General features: G+C 32.7%; 3 protein-coding genes across 7 annotated transcripts in view; 1 reads left to right on the forward strand and 2 right to left on the reverse strand.

Moving 5' to 3' along the window:
• The window catches only part of LOC127786608 (probable lactoylglutathione lyase, chloroplastic), a 41,560-nt gene extending 40,972 nt beyond the window's left edge, over positions 1-588 (reverse strand). The window contains exon 1 of one of the 2 annotated variants that reach the window (XM_052314110.1): positions 453-586. In XM_052314110.1, the coding sequence (XP_052170070.1) occupies positions 453-570 (118 nt within the window). In that variant the 5' untranslated portion in view covers positions 571-586. Of the gene's footprint in view, positions 1-452 lie in introns of both variants that reach the window. The other variant, XM_052314109.1, reaches the window with a different exon arrangement.
• The window catches only part of LOC127786607 (ankyrin repeat-containing protein At5g02620-like), a 43,490-nt gene extending 29,934 nt beyond the window's left edge, over positions 1-13,556 (forward strand). Inside the window, exons 2-4 of one of the 4 annotated variants that reach the window (XM_052314105.1) lie at positions 9,326-9,488; positions 10,355-10,770; positions 12,455-13,556. In XM_052314105.1, the coding sequence (XP_052170065.1) occupies positions 9,326-9,488; positions 10,355-10,770; positions 12,455-13,378 (1,503 nt within the window). In that variant the 3' untranslated portion in view covers positions 13,379-13,556. Of the gene's footprint in view, positions 1-8,895; positions 9,489-10,354; positions 10,771-12,454 lie in introns of those variants that run through there. The other 3 variants (XM_052314104.1, XM_052314106.1, XM_052314107.1) reach the window with 3 other exon arrangements.
• A 1,065-nt stretch (positions 13,557-14,621) lies between these two features.
• LOC127786610 (E3 ubiquitin-protein ligase ATL42-like) lies at positions 14,622-16,006 on the reverse strand. Its single transcript, XM_052314111.1, has 2 exons — positions 15,466-16,006; positions 14,622-15,147 (listed from the first exon to the last, which is right to left on the reverse strand). Exons 1-2 carry the CDS (start codon positions 15,725-15,727, stop codon positions 14,891-14,893), a joined length of 519 nt encoding a protein of 172 aa, XP_052170071.1. The 5' UTR covers positions 15,728-16,006; the 3' UTR covers positions 14,622-14,890.
• Between the last annotated feature and the right edge of the window lie 2,670 nt (positions 16,007-18,676).

An 18,676-nucleotide genomic window follows, 5' to 3' on the forward strand; every position in this document is an offset into this window, starting at 1 on the left:
TTTGCACATAACAACATATTCAGCCTTAATCCCACACAGGCTACATGAATTTCAGTTCGTCAATCATTTTTATTTATGGCTTTATCTTCGGTAAAGCACTTATAACTCGTGTCATAGACAATAAGGTAACAGGAGCCCTGGCATTGGCAATCCCCGCTAGTCGGATGCAGCCAAGGGAAACATAATGCTGCTGGTAGAAAATTAGGTCTAAAAAGCAAATTTGCCGAGTTAGTTTAATTCAGGCTCTCGTCTGTTTGAAAAGTGAAAACCACAAGAAGCACCAAAATGCACAACTCGACTGTTTCATTCTCCTCATATTTCCCAGAAACCAAACGGATAATCGAATCTCATTATCAAATATCTACGTGTGCGCACGAACAGTCTCATTATCAAATATCCCCATGTTTTCTCCGCTAAAAGAGCGATGGAAAATCAGGGTTAGATATACGTACCGGTTGTGAGGTGAAAGAGAGCGAGTCTTCGCGAAGGGTTGTAAGCCGAAGACAGAGGAAGGCACTGCCGAGAAGAAGAAGAAGGAATTGAGAAAGAATGTGAAGAGCAGCAATACATTTCGGAAGCTCGGGCACTGTCCAGCTTCCATCAGATTATCCTCTTCCCACGAGGAGTTAAAGGTTAAATTATGCTTGACATATTTGAAATTTGGCAAAAAAGAAAAAAAAAAAAAAACAAAGATATTTTTTGACTTTATAACTGTTGAGGTGTGACACCGAACAAGTCCAGGGCGATAAAGTTTTGATCGGGTAAGTTATCTATTATAGGGATCGGCCCAGGATTAATAGTTATATTGAGAGATTCAATCCCACAAAAGAGGTGGTCCATCAAGAAGATGGCCCAAGCACATTTATTTTGATTTTGAGAAAAGTTGGGCTTGGCCCAGCTGCTCAACACAAAGACCAAGCCCATTTCTTCACAAGCCCACTGTCTTATCTAAAAGCCCACATATATAAGTCATTGTTTGACCTAACTTCTTCAGTTATGTTCCCCCAGCTAATTTCTACGCAGGTTTGTTTTCTGTTTCCCGCAGGTTTGTTTTCTGTTTCCCTTATCTTATCTCAATCGTTTTGGATATCCTGATGGTTATCCTCATCCTTGGAGAGATATTTCTTGATTCTTAGGAGTTATCTGGATCGTTAAATCGAGGATATAGGAGGCGCCAAATAGAGGAGAATGCGAGTGAAGAGAGAAAGAGAGAGCCGAGAGTGAAAAGAGGGTTCTCCTTGGTGGGGTTTCTTCGTCCTTGTGTGAGTGTGCGATTCTCGGTTGTGGGTTTTGTGTTTAAGGCAGTTTTGGATGTTGATTGAATGTGGTTCTTGGGTTGTGCTTGGAACCGATTCTTGGTTATCTTTTGTGAGTGTCGAACCGATCAACGCTAAGCCTTGAAAATCCACCTTCTTCTTCCTCATTTTCGAGCGCCTAAAAGGAGTTTACTGTTATTATTTTTCAGCTTGCTGTTAGTCTATTTTACATACTATTTTTGCTATTTTCTTTGCCCTAATGATTTGTTTTTCTGATTGTTTTGTGAGGCACAAACACAACAATAACTGTAATTACATTTTTTTTCTTACCGTTACTTCTCCTATGTTAAAAATTTTCATATGATAAAAATACATTTACATTTTCTCTTTGATTCTCACTTGCCAAACTAATCCAAATCCAATTATATGTTGGGTTTTTTTCTACATTCACTAAGAATTTAGCTATTATCGAATTATAAAAATAGAAAAAACGACGAATAAATTGATAAATTTTGATGACGAAGAGAAAGATAAAGATAAGGGTAAAAAAAATAAAAATGCAAGGGGATTTTTATTACATTAGCAATCTTGACAACTATAAAAGGGAAAAATATAATTAAAATTATAAAATGGATCATAATTATTTCTCAAATTGTTAAAAACACATTTTTTAAATATGAGTGTAATTTGCCTATACTTTAAAGTATATAATTAAACATATGTTATTTTATTTGTCAATAATTTATTGAGGTATGTTCCGTCCACAAATGACACTCCTAAGGAATACAAAAAAAATAGTGATATATAATAAAAAAATAATATATATTCTTTATATCATAAAAATATTATTTATATTTTATATGGAACGATGCCAGATCTACTCCTCCATCCCCTTATCTCTTTGGTTGTACGTCACTAAATTAAAACGCATCAATAAATAATTATGTGTATTAATAATAACAAAAAATTTAATGTTCACCTTTTAAAATTTATTATGCAATTAACAAGAAAAAATCTATCTCAGACTAGACAGAATACTTTTATCTCTGTCTAGAAGTATTATGTTTAAAAGTATTTTGCTTGAAAAAAATTCATCATTTTACCTTGAAGAAATGAGTTTTTTCTTATTAATTACAAAATAAATTTTAAAATAAGACTATTAAGTTTTTTTTATCATTATTAATATACATTACTATTTAATGATATATATTAATTTGGAGACGTGATTTACTTTAATTGGAGAGACAAGTAAGGGACGTGGGGATGGGACAATAGATCTAAGCTGACGAGCGACACACTGCCCAATAGACATAATCACTTGCGAAGATATTGATGCATGTAAAAGTTTTGAAAACACGCCTACCACATGTTTGATGAAATTTCTAATAAGAGGCAGTGACCAGTGGCTGGAGAGGCGTATGAAATTTCTAAACAAGAAGGCTCACAGTTCCGCTTATGCCACAAAAGTCTTATGAAATTTTAGGAATATTCACACTGATCTTAATCTCATTACTCATTGCATTACATCATACTCAAATAATTAGGAATTTTATTTTCTACCTTATCAAAAGGTTACAGTGTGTTAAAGGGTTACGTGCAAAATAATTTTTTAAATCTCATTTTATTTATAAGATTGAGTGTTATTGAGGTAACTTAATATCTTAATATTAGATGTAGGGATCATTTAGATTATGTTTTCTTTATTATTTTTAGGTTGTTTTTAGTTTTAAATTTTTTAAAACAATAAAAACGTGTATATTTTTTTATTTTTTAAAATAAAAAATTATTAAAAATAAAACTCAAAACAATAAAAAAATATTTTAATTATTTTTGTCATAAACATATTCAAAATTTCTAAAATGTAAAAAATACTATAAACAAAAAGAATATGTTTCCAACAATTTCAAAATAAACACTCAAAATGTAAAATTAAAAATAAATTTAAAATTCAAAATTCAAAACGAATAAAATAATCCCTTGAAATTTTATAAATAAATTTTTATTATGTCATCAATCAATTATTTTTCACTTAAATCTCATCAAAACATATGAAAGAATTATTCAAATTTGATGTACAAGACAGCATTAATAAAACTTGATAAGCTTAATCCATTGAATTACCATTTAGATAGCATTTATTAACTAAAATATCAGTTAAAAAAAGTGAGATATACAAATTATTTTATATAAAAATACTTTTAATTGTATTTGTTAAACTTATCTGATAATACTTAGAAAATAAGTTATGTGACTTTTTATTTTAAATTATTTAAATAAATTTATTTCTTTTCATAAATAAATTAATTTTGAATTTTACAAATAAAAAAATTAATTTATATACCCTTAAATATATTTTAAAAATTTTAACAAATAATTTAATAAAAATCTTAAATTTTATTTTAACTATTCTATATTTTAGTGGAGGAAGTATTATAATTTTATTTTAATATAATATTATTTTATTTATTTTAATAAATAATTAAGAGTTGGAGAGGGGCCTTTTTGTCTTTCGTCGCTTCCTATCATTTTTTTGGATCCAAAAGGTGAAATCCCTCACCCTGGGGGCCCCTCTCTGACTGCCCCACGCCACGAGAGAGGAGTTAAATCAGGTACACGGCGGCCATGGTCAATGGGAGGCCCAGTGCTGACTGCCCACAAGGATCCCACCCCTGAGGAGCAGAAATCCCACACTGCGGCTAGCCAGACTCGAACCTGGAACCTTGGATCCAATCTACCATCCCACAACCAACCGTGCTACCATCCCAAAGAAGTTAGTATATATCTAGTTCTTCCAAGTAGACATCATTGCATGCAGGCCCAACTAAGCGACAAGAAGTCATGTCATTTCCTTTACATTTTTCATTGGAAACTTCTATTTCTTTCATGGCTGTCGAAGAAAATTCTAACGGTTTTGGAGTTTTTTTTTTTTTAGACTAAATTAATTTGTGAGAAGATTTAGATTTATAATATTAATTAGGGTTGGGTTAAGGCATAAGTTACTATGTCTAAGGTTCCAAAAAAATTGACACAACAAGTGAAAGAAAGAGACTTCAGAGAAGATGTTGAAGGAAGGAGGACGCCATAGAATGAGAGAAATACCAAAGATAAGAGATTGTGAATGTCGATGAAAAGAGATATAACCCCAGTAACACAAACATGTCTGTAACATCTCGTATCGAGTGATAGGAATGATCGGAATAATTTATCTTGATGGGTCTACACGAACTTCTTAAGGGGGTCACTCATCATTGGATTATTCCAAGTTAAGCGTGCTTAACTTGGGAGTTTTTTGCCTGTTAATTCAAAAGGTATCCAGCTGATGTTATTTTCTTCCTTACTTATCCTCGATATATACTAACTTCTTTGGCCTCTCGGGGTATTACATTCTCCCCCTTAAGCACATGACGTCCTCGTCATGCGACCTTACAATTGATCCCAGATCTCCCCCCGATGCATGGTCGATGTGGGATTCGCCTAAGGTGCCTACACGCACCCCCCTCAGGGACTCAGCGTCCTCGTTGAGGTTTGCCCTACTACCGCACTCAAAGACTCGGGGGGTCGGCTCTGATACCACCTATAACATCCCGTATCGAGCAATAAAAATGACCAGAACAACTTATCTTGATAGGCCCACACGAACTTCTTAGAGGAGTCACTTATCCTTGGATTACCCCAGGTTAAGCACGCTTAATTTGGAAATTCTTTGCCTACATTCAGCTCAAAATGTATTTAGTTAGTATTGTTTTCTTCTTTATTTATTCTCGATATATATTAATTTTTCTGAATTCTTGAAGTATTACAATGTCCAAACCCATAAAATGTCCAGAGGAAAGAGATTGTGAGCATCTGTTTTGTGAGGTGAAAGAGAGTAAATCTTTGTGAAGAGTTGGAAGCCGATGACAGAGGAAGGGATTATAGAGAAGAAGAAGAAGTTGTTGAAAAAAAATGTAAAGGGCAGCAATACATTTTGGAAGCTCTGGCAGTACTGTCTAGCTTCTATCAAATTATCCTCTTCCTACGAGGATTTAAAGGTTAAATTACGTTTCACATATTTGAAATTTGGCAAAAAAGAAAAATAAAGACATTTTTTAACTTTATAACGATAATTACATTTTTTTTTATCATTACTTCTCATATGTTAAAATTTTTTATATGATAAAATTAAATTCATATTTTCTCTTTGGTTCTCACATGGCAAACTAATCCAAATCTAGTTGTCTGTTGGGTTATTTTTTTATATTCATTGATAATTTAGCTATCATCAAACTATAAAGAAAAACAAAGTAACAGATAAATTGTTAAATTTTGATGATAAAGAGAAAGATAGAGATAAAGGGAGAAAAAAATAAAAATGCAAGGAAGAGATGGTTTTTTTTTTAGATAGAATACTTTCGTCTCTGCCTGAAATTATTTTGTTTGGAAAAAATTCATCTTTTTATCTTGAAGATATGAATTTTTTCTATTAATTATAAAATAAATTTTAAAAAAATATTATATTTTTTGTTATTATTAATATATATTATTATTTGATGATGTGTATTAATTTAATAATATCATTTATTTTAATCGGAGAGACAGTTAGATAGAAAAGTTTTAAAAATACGCCTACCATATGTTTGATGAAATTTCTAGAAAGAGTCAGTGACCAGTGGCTGGAGAGTCGTATGAAATTTCTAAATAAGAGGGCTCACATTTCCGGCTATGCCACAAAAGTCTTATGAAATTTTAGAAATGTTCACACTGATCGTAATCTCATTCGTCATTGCATGATATCATACTCAAATGATGAGAATTTTGATTTTCTACCTTATCAAAGGGTTACACGTGTTAAAAAGTCACGTGCAAAATAATTTTTTTAAAATCTCATTCTCTTTATAAGATTGGGTGTTATTGAGTTAATTTGATATCTTAATATTAGATATAGGGATCGTTTACATTATTTTTTTTTATTATTTTTATATCATTTTTAGTTTTTAATTTTTTAAAATAATAAAAATGTATTTATTTTTATATTTTTAAAAATAAAAAAATATTTATAAAATATTCAAAATAATAAAAAAATATTTTAATTATTTTTATTACAAATATACTCAAAATTTCTAAAACACAGAAAACGCTATAGATAAAAAAAATATGTTTTAAAAAATCTTAAAATATACGCTTAAAACACAAAACTAAAAATAAATTTAAAAATAAAAATTAAAAATTAAAATAGAGAACAGTTGATTAAGTTTTTATAAATAAATTCTTATTATGTCATTAATCAATTATTTTATATTTAAATCTCATCAAAACATAATAAATAACCCTTCAAATTTGATGTAGAAGACATCATTAATATAAACTTGATATGCTTAATCCATTGAATTACCATTTAGGTAGCATTTGTCAACTAAAATATGAGTTGAAAAAAATAAGTATATAAAAATTATTTTAAATAAAAATATTTTTTATTGTATTTGTTAAATTTATCTGATAATACTTAAAAAAAGAAGTCACGTGATTTTTAATTTAAATTATTCAGATAAATTTATTTCTTCCTATAAATAAATTTATTTTGGAGTTTATATATATAAAAAAACTTACTTATATATCCTCAAATACATTCTAAAAAATTTAATAAATAATTTGATAAAAATATTTAATTATTTGACAGGCTTATTTTAATTATTTATTATTTTAATATAAAAAATATTTTAATTTTATCTTAATATAACCTCTTTTTATTTATTTTAATAAATAATTAAAAGCTGGGGAGGGGCCTTTTTGTCTTTCACTGCTTCCTATCATTTTCTTGCTCTAGTTCTTCCAAGTAGGTACATCATTGCATGAAGGCCCACCAGCTAAAAGAGAAGAAGCTGTGTCATTTCCTTTGCATTCCTTCGCATTTTCATGGGAAACTTCTATTTCTTTCATTGCTGTCGCCGAAAATTCTGACGGTTTTGGAGTTTTTTTTTTTATATTTTTTTGGGTTCAAGATTCAAACTTTAGACTAAATTAATTTGTGAGAAGATTTAGATTCATAATATTAATTAGGGTTCACATAAGGCATAGGTCACTATGCCTAAGGTTTCAAAAAAGAGCATAAAAAATGGCACACCAAGATAAGAACGATCGACGCTAATAAAGATGTCGGAGGAAGGAGATACCGGGGAATGGAAAAGATGTCAGAGGAAAGAGACCATGAAGGTTGATGAAAAGAGATGCAACGAAGAGAAACAATGAACACTGATAAAGTTGAGGGACTAGGAGACATGATCGCCAACAATCCAACAAGAGAAAGGAGACCAAGAACAATAAATGGCAAATGTGCATTCCCGATCAGGTGGCGATGACATTGCTCAGTGCTTACGTATGACAATGATAGAGAGACAAAGAGAGAGTGCTACGTTCGACTTTGTCACTGCCACTTATTGTCGACCGTGTAGAGTCCCACCGAACCTTAAGTTGATCTTTATGTTAATATTAATGGTGGATACAAAGTCTTACCCCACCAACCCTTAAATTGATATTTATTTTAATATTAATGGTGAATACAAAGTCTTACCCTGTATAATATAATAAGGTGGTTTAGGATAATGAGTGGTTGGTGTTGGGTTTAATAGTAATTTTAGTTCAAACTAAATATTTTATGTAAACATTTTTAATGTTTATGATGTATTAAAAAATAGTTTAAAACATATTGTAGTTCTCGATAATTAAAAATATGAGGTTTGATATTTAAAATACAAAACGTTAAGACTCAATTACTCAACTATTAAATTTTTTTATTTTAATCTCTTATCGTGATTGAAAGTACATAAATTCGTTATCTATAACACGTAAGATACCACGATACATAAAAAAAAATTATATCAACAAAACACATCAAATTAGACTTAATACATAAATATGACATTTGGTCTTTCAATAATAAAAAAAAAAATTTATACAAGAAAAAAAAGACTAAATTTGATTAAAAAAAAACCTAAATTTTGTAAAAAATAAAAATAAAAATTTCATTAAAAAGACCTAAAAATATTAAAAAAATACCTAAATTTCATAAAAGACCTAAAAAATTTATGAAAAAGACATCAAAATATTTCAAAAATACCTAAATTTCATAAAAAAAAAAGACCTCAAAATAATAAAAGGACTTAAATATATTAAAAAAGACCTAAAAATAATAAAAAAGACCTAAAAAATAATAAAAAAATACCTAAATTAGCTTTTTTAGGTTTTTTTTTTACAAAATTTAGGCATTTTTTGAATATTTTTTTAGGTATTTTTTTTATGAAATTTAGATTTTTTTTATTAAATTGAATTTTTTTAATCAAGGATCAAAATTTTTAATTATTAAGAAATCAAATATCATATATATATCTATATTAAGTTTAATACGATATATTTAATTGATTTAATTTTTTTTATGTGACGTGATATTTTATATGAAATAAATAATAATTTTATTTACATGATAAAAATTTATATAAAAATTTTAATAAATACAAATTCTACATAAATATTTTAAGCAAAGTCAAGATAAAATAGGGTATCACTATTTTATTTATCAAAACTATTAAAATGATTATTATTAAATAGTTTTTAATTTTTAAATAAATAACACAAGAGGCCCTTCACAGCGTCTACCGTCCCGCTTCAGTGCACGGAACTTTCCAAGTTGCTGCAGTTGTGGAAAAACGGCCACAGCTCTCTCTCTATAACTTCTCCACCACCACCACACCATCTCTGCACCACCCCCGTGCACAGCCATCGGCCCTTCTTCTCCGGCAGCTCCAGCCATGGACCGCCGGCTCTACGAGGCCATCGTGAAAGGTGACGTCCCCGCCTTCCTCAGACTCGTGGAACAAGACGAGGATCTCCTCAAACAAACCACCAGCAGATCATCAAACACCTCGCTCCACCTGGCGGCCCGGTTCGGGCATGCTGAGCTGGCAGCAGCGATCTTGGAGCTGCGGCCGGAGATGGTGGGGGCAGAGAACGCGGAGATGGAGACGCCGCTGCATGAAGCGTGCAGGGAGGGCTGGATGGAGATCGTAAGCTTGGTGCTGGAGATGGATCCATGGGAGGTTTACAAGGTGAATGGAAGAGAGGAGAGTGCGCTGTTCGTCGCATGCGAGAGAGGGAGAGTTGAAGTGGCGAAGCACTTGCTAGGCAATCCATTGCTGCTCACGCTGGAGCTTGACTCGTGGACTACCTCTCTCCACGTTGCTGTGTCTGCGGGTCACACCGGTAATTTTACTACCATTAAGTATCATTAATCCTTTTTGGGTACTTGTAAATTAAGAAGACTAAAATTTTTAGCAAATTTTAGTATACTTTTGTTAGGAAAAAAAAAAGAAAAAAAAGGAGACTTTCAATGTACTTTCCAAGTTGCTGGCCGACAGCTAGGCAAAGGGCACCCATAATGAGAGAATCAACTAATTATTTGGCATTATGCGGAGGCTACATTTTTATTTTTTTTATAAAATTTAAAATTTATATTAATTCATATTATTTTCGTTAAATAATATTATTATGAATATAAGATATCAATACTGCCCTTCTATTTCAATCTCCCACTCATTCCATCTCTCATCTATTCATAAGTCCCAAGTAACTATTGTTAAGTTCGACTATGGTCATCTCTCTCTGACTATTATATATGAAGAGGTTTAAAAATTTTAACATCATAATTTGAAAAGAAGACGAAGATTTTATAACGAAAGAGGAAAAAATATAAGGGCATATGATATTTTGTCGTTCCTTATTTTGCTTACATCTTGATTTGATTTGAGACACGTAAGAAAGGAGAATAATATTTAAAAATATGTTTATTATTTTTATTATAAAAAAATTATAATACAAATTTATTTTGTTATTCATGTCGGATAACTCGATACCGACATACGAGGGGGTGTTGGGGGAGGAGGTTAGAGGCCACGCTTCCCTCTCATTTTGTCCACTCAGATAAACATTAAGGCAAGAGATTTCACGTTTTTGCACACAAGATAAACGTTATGTTGCCCAACATAATACTCTTGAGGAATAATATTTTTCTTATTATTATAATTCATTTGAGCAAACTAGTAAGAAAGCTGGCGCTCTTTGTGGAGCAGAGACGGTGAAGGAAATACTGAAAGCGCGGCCAGCCTTCGCAAGGAAGATGAACTGCCAGGGCTGTTCTCCGCTGCACCTAGCCTGCAGTAAAGGCCACCTCGAGATCACCAGGGAGCTGCTTAGGCTCGATTCAGACCTCGCCTCTTTGCAGGACCTCGAAGGCCTCACGCCGCTCCACTGCGCCGCCGCCAAGGGCCGACTCAACGTCATAGACGAGATCCTTTCCACCAGCCTCGAATCCGCCGAGATCAGGACCCGCAAAGGTGAGACCGTTCTCCACCTCGCCGTCAAGAACAACCAGTTCGAAGCCCTCAGGTATTTGATGGAAATCCTCAATGTCTCCACACTCATCAACTTGCCGGACACCGATGGCAACACCGTCCTCCACCTCGCCATCGCCGGGAAGCTCAGCGCTGTAAGTTTCTTTCTATCCGACTTCTTAATTAGAGATCAGCTGCTCCTTCATTTCGTTTCGTTTGTGATGCATTCGGAGATTTGGCTCGCTTGCCTGTGTCTATTGGTGTTGGCTGAATCTGGCAAAAGCAAATTTAATTTCTAGAAAATTTAAATAAGAACAGAAATGGCAACGGAAAATTTGATCTTTATAACACAGTTGTTTCCTGTATTTACACTACCATACTCACTTGTTATACCTAGTGAAAAGCTCTTTTGGCATCACAATGATATGAGACTGCAGAATCATTAGCTCGCTCAGCATCTAGATCATCAATATGGAAGCACTTTATCCTTGGCACAATTAAACTGAAATCACCATCTCAACATTTGACGTCAGAATAAGTGCTGTATTTTTATTTTTAACCTTTTCCTGGTTCTTCTCATTTTTGTTCCTGTTTCAGGTGACCAGTAGTTAGTAAATTTTGATTTATGATATTAGCTTTTGTGATAGGATTTTAGCGATAGGTATTATTGATTTAACCAATTGATATGCCTGATTTTGAATAAAAAATGGATTGCTTTTTTCTGTTATAATTGTCTCTCTCCGGTCTCCCTCTTCTTCTTCTCCCTTCCCCCGACTTCTTTCCTCTTTTCTCTCCCTGGTTTTCCCTCCCTCTTCCTCTACTTGCTGCCACTTCTTTATGTTCTGCACCATCAAGATCCTGCAACTTTTTTTCCCAAGGGACCAGGCAGGCTTGTCACACTTACGGAGCTTTATTTTATTTCTGGACTTGGGTATATCTCCATATTTGTTATATCTTTTGGACCTTTTAAGTATCCTCCTATCTTTATTCTTCATGACAAGTGTTTTACTGTTAGAACTAGACTAGAGATGCCTTGTTCATTGCATATGCCGTCCTTGAGCAGTCTCAGGTTATATCTTGAGCTGATCTCATTTTCATGTTTGAGTCCAAAACTGGCCTACTTACACACCATTTTGGTGGTTGAGGGGTGGTTCCCATTGTCCTTGTTGTTGTCGGATACAACAATGAATTTATTTGATTGAAAACGTTGTCGTCAAGTCGCTTGAATCTGCAAAAGTAAGAAAACAATCAGAGGGTGCGGGGAAATCCTCGCGCAATCACTCCGATATTTAAGTCAGACATAAAATATGATGAAAGAAACTTTATTGAAATCAGTGTTAGAGATGTCGTACACTTTTAGGAATGAGTGTCTGTTTATTTATAGAGAAATATGGAGTGATCTAAAGTGTAACAGAATTAAGAATCTTGTAAATAACGTTTTTCTTGATTAATCATAGTTTGGCTGAAGCTATAATTGCTATAGATGATATCTATCTTTTATAAATGATTTTATCTTACCCTTTTTGAAGGATAAAACTTCTTAGGGATGATGTTTATCCCTTTTTTAGAATCATTTTAGAATTAAAATTCTTTATAGATAATTGATTATTTTTCCAGCGAAATTTTTGAATTTCAAAGTTATCTTGGGAAATTTTGGGAAATTTGTACATTTTAGCCCAAAATATCATTTTGAACTCTTGGACTTTTAATGGGCCTTTGCTTATGACACAACAGTCCTGGATCAATTAAAGGTGTAATTTATCAGACAATATTGTTGATCTTGTAGCAATGCTTCACTTACATCTAATTCATTTTGCACATGTTTCTCCTCGAGGATAGATGGTCATCTACCTGCTCAAGCTTGGCATAGATGTAAATGCTCTAAACCGGAAGGGGCACACAGCACTAGATGTAGTTGCATCTGATGCCAGTAACTCTGGTGCTCTTGCTATTGTACCAGCGCTGCTAGAAACAGGAGCTAAGAGAGGTGAAGAGCTGCCTCCTTTTTCTCCAGATATCCAACGTATTGCTGAGCCCTTTGCACCGGGAAGGTTTCATGAAAACATCCAGAATTTGCCAAAAAAGAAGGCCTCAGGATATCAACGCCAGCACCATAGGCACCGACATCGCAGAGCAACACAGCTTGAACATCAGATGGAGGGGATCAGAAATGCCCGAAATACGATAATTGTTGTGACCGTTTTAATAGCAACGGTTACATTTGCTGCCGGCATAAACCCCCCTGGCGGCTTTAACCAAGAGACTGGAAAGGCTACAATGGGTAGGCAAACTCCTTTCAAAATATTCATGACGTTCAACATTGGTGCATTGTTCTTGTCACTTGGTATTGTCAACATTCTCGTGAGCGTTATTCCTTTCAGGCGAAAAGCCATGATGAAACTGTTAACACTGACACATAAGATCATGTGGCTATCTACCCTGTTCATGTCGTTGGCTTATGTTGCTGCCGTATGGGCAATTATGCCACATGGTGAGGGGATGGGATGGGTGTCCATTGAGCTGGTTTGCCTTGGTGGAGGCTGCACATTAACTGTGTTTTTACTTCTAGGAGTAATGCTTACAAAGCATTGGCATAGAAAATGGGAATGGAGGAAAAGCAACGAGAAGAAAAACAAGGATGGAACCCCCAAAAGTACCAACAGTCGTGTTGGAGAGTTACGTATGACTAAGAGGGGTAGTCGAGAATCCACAAGTAACTCGGACATTGATAGCTCAGATCAAGGAGGTTACCACTTGTATTAGATATTGCTGATCATATATGCGCCCTCCTTAGCATTTAGATAGGACGATGCATATTACTAATATTACTTGCATTTTCTCTTTTCCAATATATCATTGTTCTATATCACGTATTTCTAGCTGATTTTCTTTGTTGACAGAATCTGTAATGTTTAAAGAGTGTCTTAGCATTTCATTTGCACTTCCAAGATACAGTTACTGAATATTTGGTGTAAGATACTACGATGCTTAAATGTCCAGGTACCTAATCTCTCAAATTAAATTAAGTATATTATTGCAGGGGATAGAAAGTCTTGCAATCTTCTGAACATACATTTGGAATTCTTTGAATCTTGCAATGAAGTTGAGAGTTCTAATTCCTAGCAGTCAGGTCTGTATGTAAGATGGCATTGAAGAATATTTGAAGAGTTATACAAATGCTTCTTATTGGGACTACTAATTTATTTTGCAAATTGATGAACTGATAACCCAAGATACATTTTTGTAGATTAATTAGGGGAAAGGAGTGATCAGCTGCTCTGTTAAATAAAAACTACATAAATAAAATAACTTCTTTTTTTTTTTTTCGCCCTGGAGGCGGGGGTGTTCTTGAGTAAGAGTACAACTAAAACAACTTGAGTATTTTGTAATTCTCAACAAGGTTTGGAACTGGCATTCGGAAATAAACTTACATTAAACAGAATAAATTGAGTATTTAATATTGTCTGCAAAAAATTTGTTATGTACATGTGAAAATTTTGATGATGTGATTTCAGTTGTTACCATTCTTCTATTCTTTGCACTGTTTTTCCATTTTGATTATGGACCATTTGTGTCATTATTATTCTCAACAGAATCTGAATTCTGGTTGCATAAACAGGGTGGTTTTGAATAAAAAAATGATGGCAATAAGCTACAAGTACCTGGAATAGTTTAGTTGCTTTGATGTTGGTGTTGTTTTTTAATTTTATTTATTTGTTTATTTGGTTTCTTTGCTTTTATTTCTTATTAATATTTTTTGTTTAATTTTCGTGTATCAGTATAAACAGCATATGCTTCTAGCATAAGATTTTTGGAACTAGTTTTTTTTGGGAGTCATTTGGACAATTCTAGAGAGAACTCCCACAACCAACATAGCGTGGAGTTTCTTTGGTGCATATATGCTTGGATTTATTGCTATTTGAACATCCAAAACTGGAAAAAGCAATAACAAGACCATATCAAGCCTTTATTCAACTATGTGGGGTTGGCTAAACTAGTGAGAGCATGGGAAAAAATAGGGGCCAACATTTATTAGCATGAACAATAAGCTAGTTGGTCTTCTGCATTTGATAATATTATGGGAAATTGTTACTTATCAACAAAAAAAGTAAATTGTTAGCACGGGCATGACCACAATCTACAACCCATGAGAACTCAAAAACATGTCTCGCATCCTGAATTTGTAGAAAGCATTATGATTTACTAACAGATTTGACTGAGGAATCCCTAGCCAAAGTCAACTAGCTTGCAATCTCAGTATCAACAACAATGCATTTATTCAACAATGCATTTGTTTGATGGTGTTCTCTTGCTCTCTGAATCCTCTGAATTTCTTTCTCGGCCTGCGAACCGTTCAACTGTCTGCCTTACTATATTGAGCCAAAGCCGCCTCATCTTTTCTTCTCTTCCATTATTTCCTTCTTTGATCCTGTTTCTTGTGCTGGACTCTGTGAACCTCGAAATGTTGGTGATCTCTGACAATGATCTGTTCTCTGCTGGAATCAATAGTCTTGAGCTTGCAGTTTGGTTTCCTTCATTTTTAGAAGCAGAATGTAAGCTTGAAGTTGAAATTGAATGACTCCTATTTATTTTACCAACTTTAAACTCATACAGTCTCTTCCTATCCAAGTCCTCCTTAATCTTCACAATTTGTTCGTTCATGGAAAAGCCATGGTGGAACTCGACACTTGAATTCAAAGGAGAGAGTCTCTTACTTAATATGATATTAAGCATCTCAGACTTCAACAACATCAAGTCTGACGAGTTAACATCACTCCATCTGCTCTTTTAAACAATATCAGAGATGAAGATCTTGTGATTGAACTTATGGAGGAGTTTTTGCATGTTACCTTCTTGAATTACAAGATCTTCTTTCTTAGGTTTGGGAAAACTTTGGAAACTGTTTGCCATCTTGAATCTTGATGAACTTTGATGGTCCTCTTCCCTGTGAACAAAGAGCTCAAGACTTGGATCCTCTGGTTGATTAGAAGGGTTCCTAGAGTATCTCAGACTGTTCGTATAATTGAAACTTGTAAGCTCCCACACTTCAAATTTATACCTGCAAAAGGGACAGCTGCAATGGCTTTCTACCCATTTATCGATGCAATCCATATAGAATGCATGCCTGCACTTGGGCAACAACCGAAGAACTTCACTGTCTTCAAACTTTGACAGGCAAACTGGGCACTCAAGGCCTTCTCTGGATCGCTTGACCTTGAGTGAAGAAAACCTGAAAAAAGGTAGCGTTTCAATCACTGCTTTATCAATCCCGGAACATCTAGACTTTGATCTAACAAGTTCACGATGGGTGTGTCTAGGGCCAGAGAGAACAGGCCTAGTTGTGTTGAGGCAACCATGAGAATTGTTACAGAGAACATGATTGAGATTATGGCGATAATAATTGCAAGGCTTGGTTGAACTGGATTAGAGACAGGCTGATCAGGAGTTTCTTGGGCTTTAACATGGAAGAACCAGAAGAGAAACATGATGAACACCCTTGGGTCCATCCATCACTGCTGTGCTTCTTATTTGTAGATCCTTGCTAAATGGCTGTTTTGTCTCTAATACTGTCCATATTATGTTAGTTTTGCAGATTATTTTTCTGTGAAGAGCTCAACAATGCTTAAGTTATAGGACTGTTTCTTCAAACCAAGTCCTTGAGATGTTGATGGCTTGTCCTTGTGTTCTATATGTGTGTCTGGTTTCAGGGATTCTTCTTTGGCTGTTTCTTTCTATTTTAATTAGAAAAAAACAACTGTGATAGAAAAGGAAAGGCAAGTTAGAAAAATAAGCAAGCTATGTCCTATTCCTAAGTGAAATGGAGAGTTTTTCATTTTTCTTGTTTGTTGTAAAGACATATTCAGTGCATGATATTTATTATTTATGAGAATCCAAAATGAGTCATCTTTGTTTATAATTTTATTCTTACTTTATAAATAAGATATTTCACCTATATTTCTTGAATCACAAATGGCGCAATCATTGGCCTTCTGTTGTGAGAAAGTGAAAAATTAAAGTTGTTTTGGCAAAGGTTTGAATTTGATGAGGGCTAAACTGGTTGGCCAGCAGCCAGCAGCCAGCATTGGCACTGAATAATGAATGGCTGTGATTCTCATTTCGCCTTGAATAAGTGCTTGTATTCATCATTTAGAGAAAAGGCCTGTCCATCAATGAAACACTGATCTTGCCCATACGTTTGTGCATTTGGCTATTGACTCATGATTAGTTTCAAAAGTGACAATCAGAGCAAGCTCCAAATGATTTCAAAATGATATTTTTATTTTAATAATTATGTTTTTTTTATTGTATAATCATTAACAAATTATACCGTGCAGTTAAAAAATACAGACTTTTCCTACTATTATTAAAAAATATATAATAAAATTAATTATTTTATTCTTAATATATTTTTTAAAAACGCTCCTCTCTTTCTTTTGATCCAATTCCATTCTCCCTCTCTTCTCTCTATTATTATTATTATTATTATTGGTCCTCGAAATCCCTATTCTTTCTTTAATTTAATTACGAATGAAATTAATCTCTTCCTTTTTCACACACGTGCACACGCAAACTCATCCAAGACACCGTTGGGTTCAATTCTTAGCAATTTAGACTTACAGAAATTGTTTTGAAAAATAACATAAATAGATTTATCATATGATATTTAATATTTTTATTTTGAAGATAATAGCAAAAATCAAAATTTGATTAATATTTTTGTCTAAACAAATAATCCCACGCAGAACTGTATATTGTCAGATTCTTTCCTAATTGATAGAAATTAATAGTATATTTTTAATAGATACATTTCTTCCTAAAATTATTTATAATTTTATAAAAATTTATTGGTAAAAAAGCCTACATATAGATGATTTTATTTTTTCATTAATATTATTTTTTTCAAATAAAAATTATTATCACTCATTTTTATTGTATTCGATCTAAATAATGTAATAAGTTAAATAATAATTATATAATTATAGAGAATATTAATAGAAATGCTACTTGAATATCTATTGTTGTTTGAATGCAATAATAAAATTTATAGTTGGTGAATGTCTTTCAGATATTCGAGAGCCCACAAGACAAAAGTTAGTTAAGGGATGTAGAGTGTTTTTTCCGATGCAAACAATTTGATAAGTAATTTAATTTGATAAGAAACTATAAAAGAAATTAACAAATCGTTATAGTATTTTTGATATACTTGAAGATAAGGAGTTATCTTTTATTTATAAATGTGAGCTCACAAATAGAAGAGCCTCTATTTATTTTGGGAATTGAGATTACCATTATTTAAAGCGAAGACTTTAGAGCAGCAAGGGTACGAGGGCAAATCACATCAAAAATCACTAAATTTTAGTGTGTTTTTTATTTTGGTTACTAAATTTTAATTATTTTCAATGTGATTATAAAAGTTTAAAAAATTTTGTAATGTAATCACATATAAGATTTTTCAACTACTTTGTAGTTGAAGCAGGTGACGTGGCGCTGATATGACAAATAATAAAAATATTATTATATATTGACACGTGGTATAGTCTGATTAGTTGTCATTGTATAATAATTTTTATTATCTGTTACATTAGTCAAAAAAATTTATATGTGACCACATAGTAAAATTTTTTAAATTTTTATAATCACATTAAAAAGAATTAAAGTTTAATAATTAAAATAAAAAATACACTAAAATTTAATAATTTTTAATATGATTTAGCGAAAGGTATGATTTGAGATGATTTTTGAGTCTCCCAAAAAATACTTTCTTTTAGGCTCAAAAGTAAAGTAAGCTTGCTAGAGAATTTTTCGAGAGACTCATCTATCTAAAAAGTCTTTTTGCAATTTTTAAAATTTTTAAACTTGTCTTGAGTTTGGCTCTTGAGCTCCTTTTCTATTTGGCATGTCAACATCAATTTTGATATTTAAAGTAATGTTTTGCATTAAAATATCATATAATTATGTTAATAAGATAAATAATATCATATATTAAATCATGAATATTATCTTAAATATTAAAATAAAGTGTGGAAATAATATTTTGATATAATTAAATTAAATAGGATG

The sequence above is a fragment of the Diospyros lotus genome, chromosome 12, assembly GCF_014633365.1.
Source record: "Diospyros lotus cultivar Yz01 chromosome 12, ASM1463336v1, whole genome shotgun sequence".
In the NCBI taxonomy this organism is placed as follows: domain Eukaryota; kingdom Viridiplantae; phylum Streptophyta; class Magnoliopsida; order Ericales; family Ebenaceae; genus Diospyros; species Diospyros lotus.

Excerpts from the sequence above, each read along its gene's own strand:
- LOC127786610 (XM_052314111.1), bottom strand. The coding sequence starts at position 15,727 with ATGGATTGCATCGATAAATGGGTAGAAAGCCATTGCAGCTGTCCCTTT. Across the intron at positions 15,148-15,465 it reads AGATCTTGTAATTCAAGAAG|GAAACCAAACTGCAAGCTCA; the intron begins GTAACATGCAAA and ends CTAAAAATGAAG.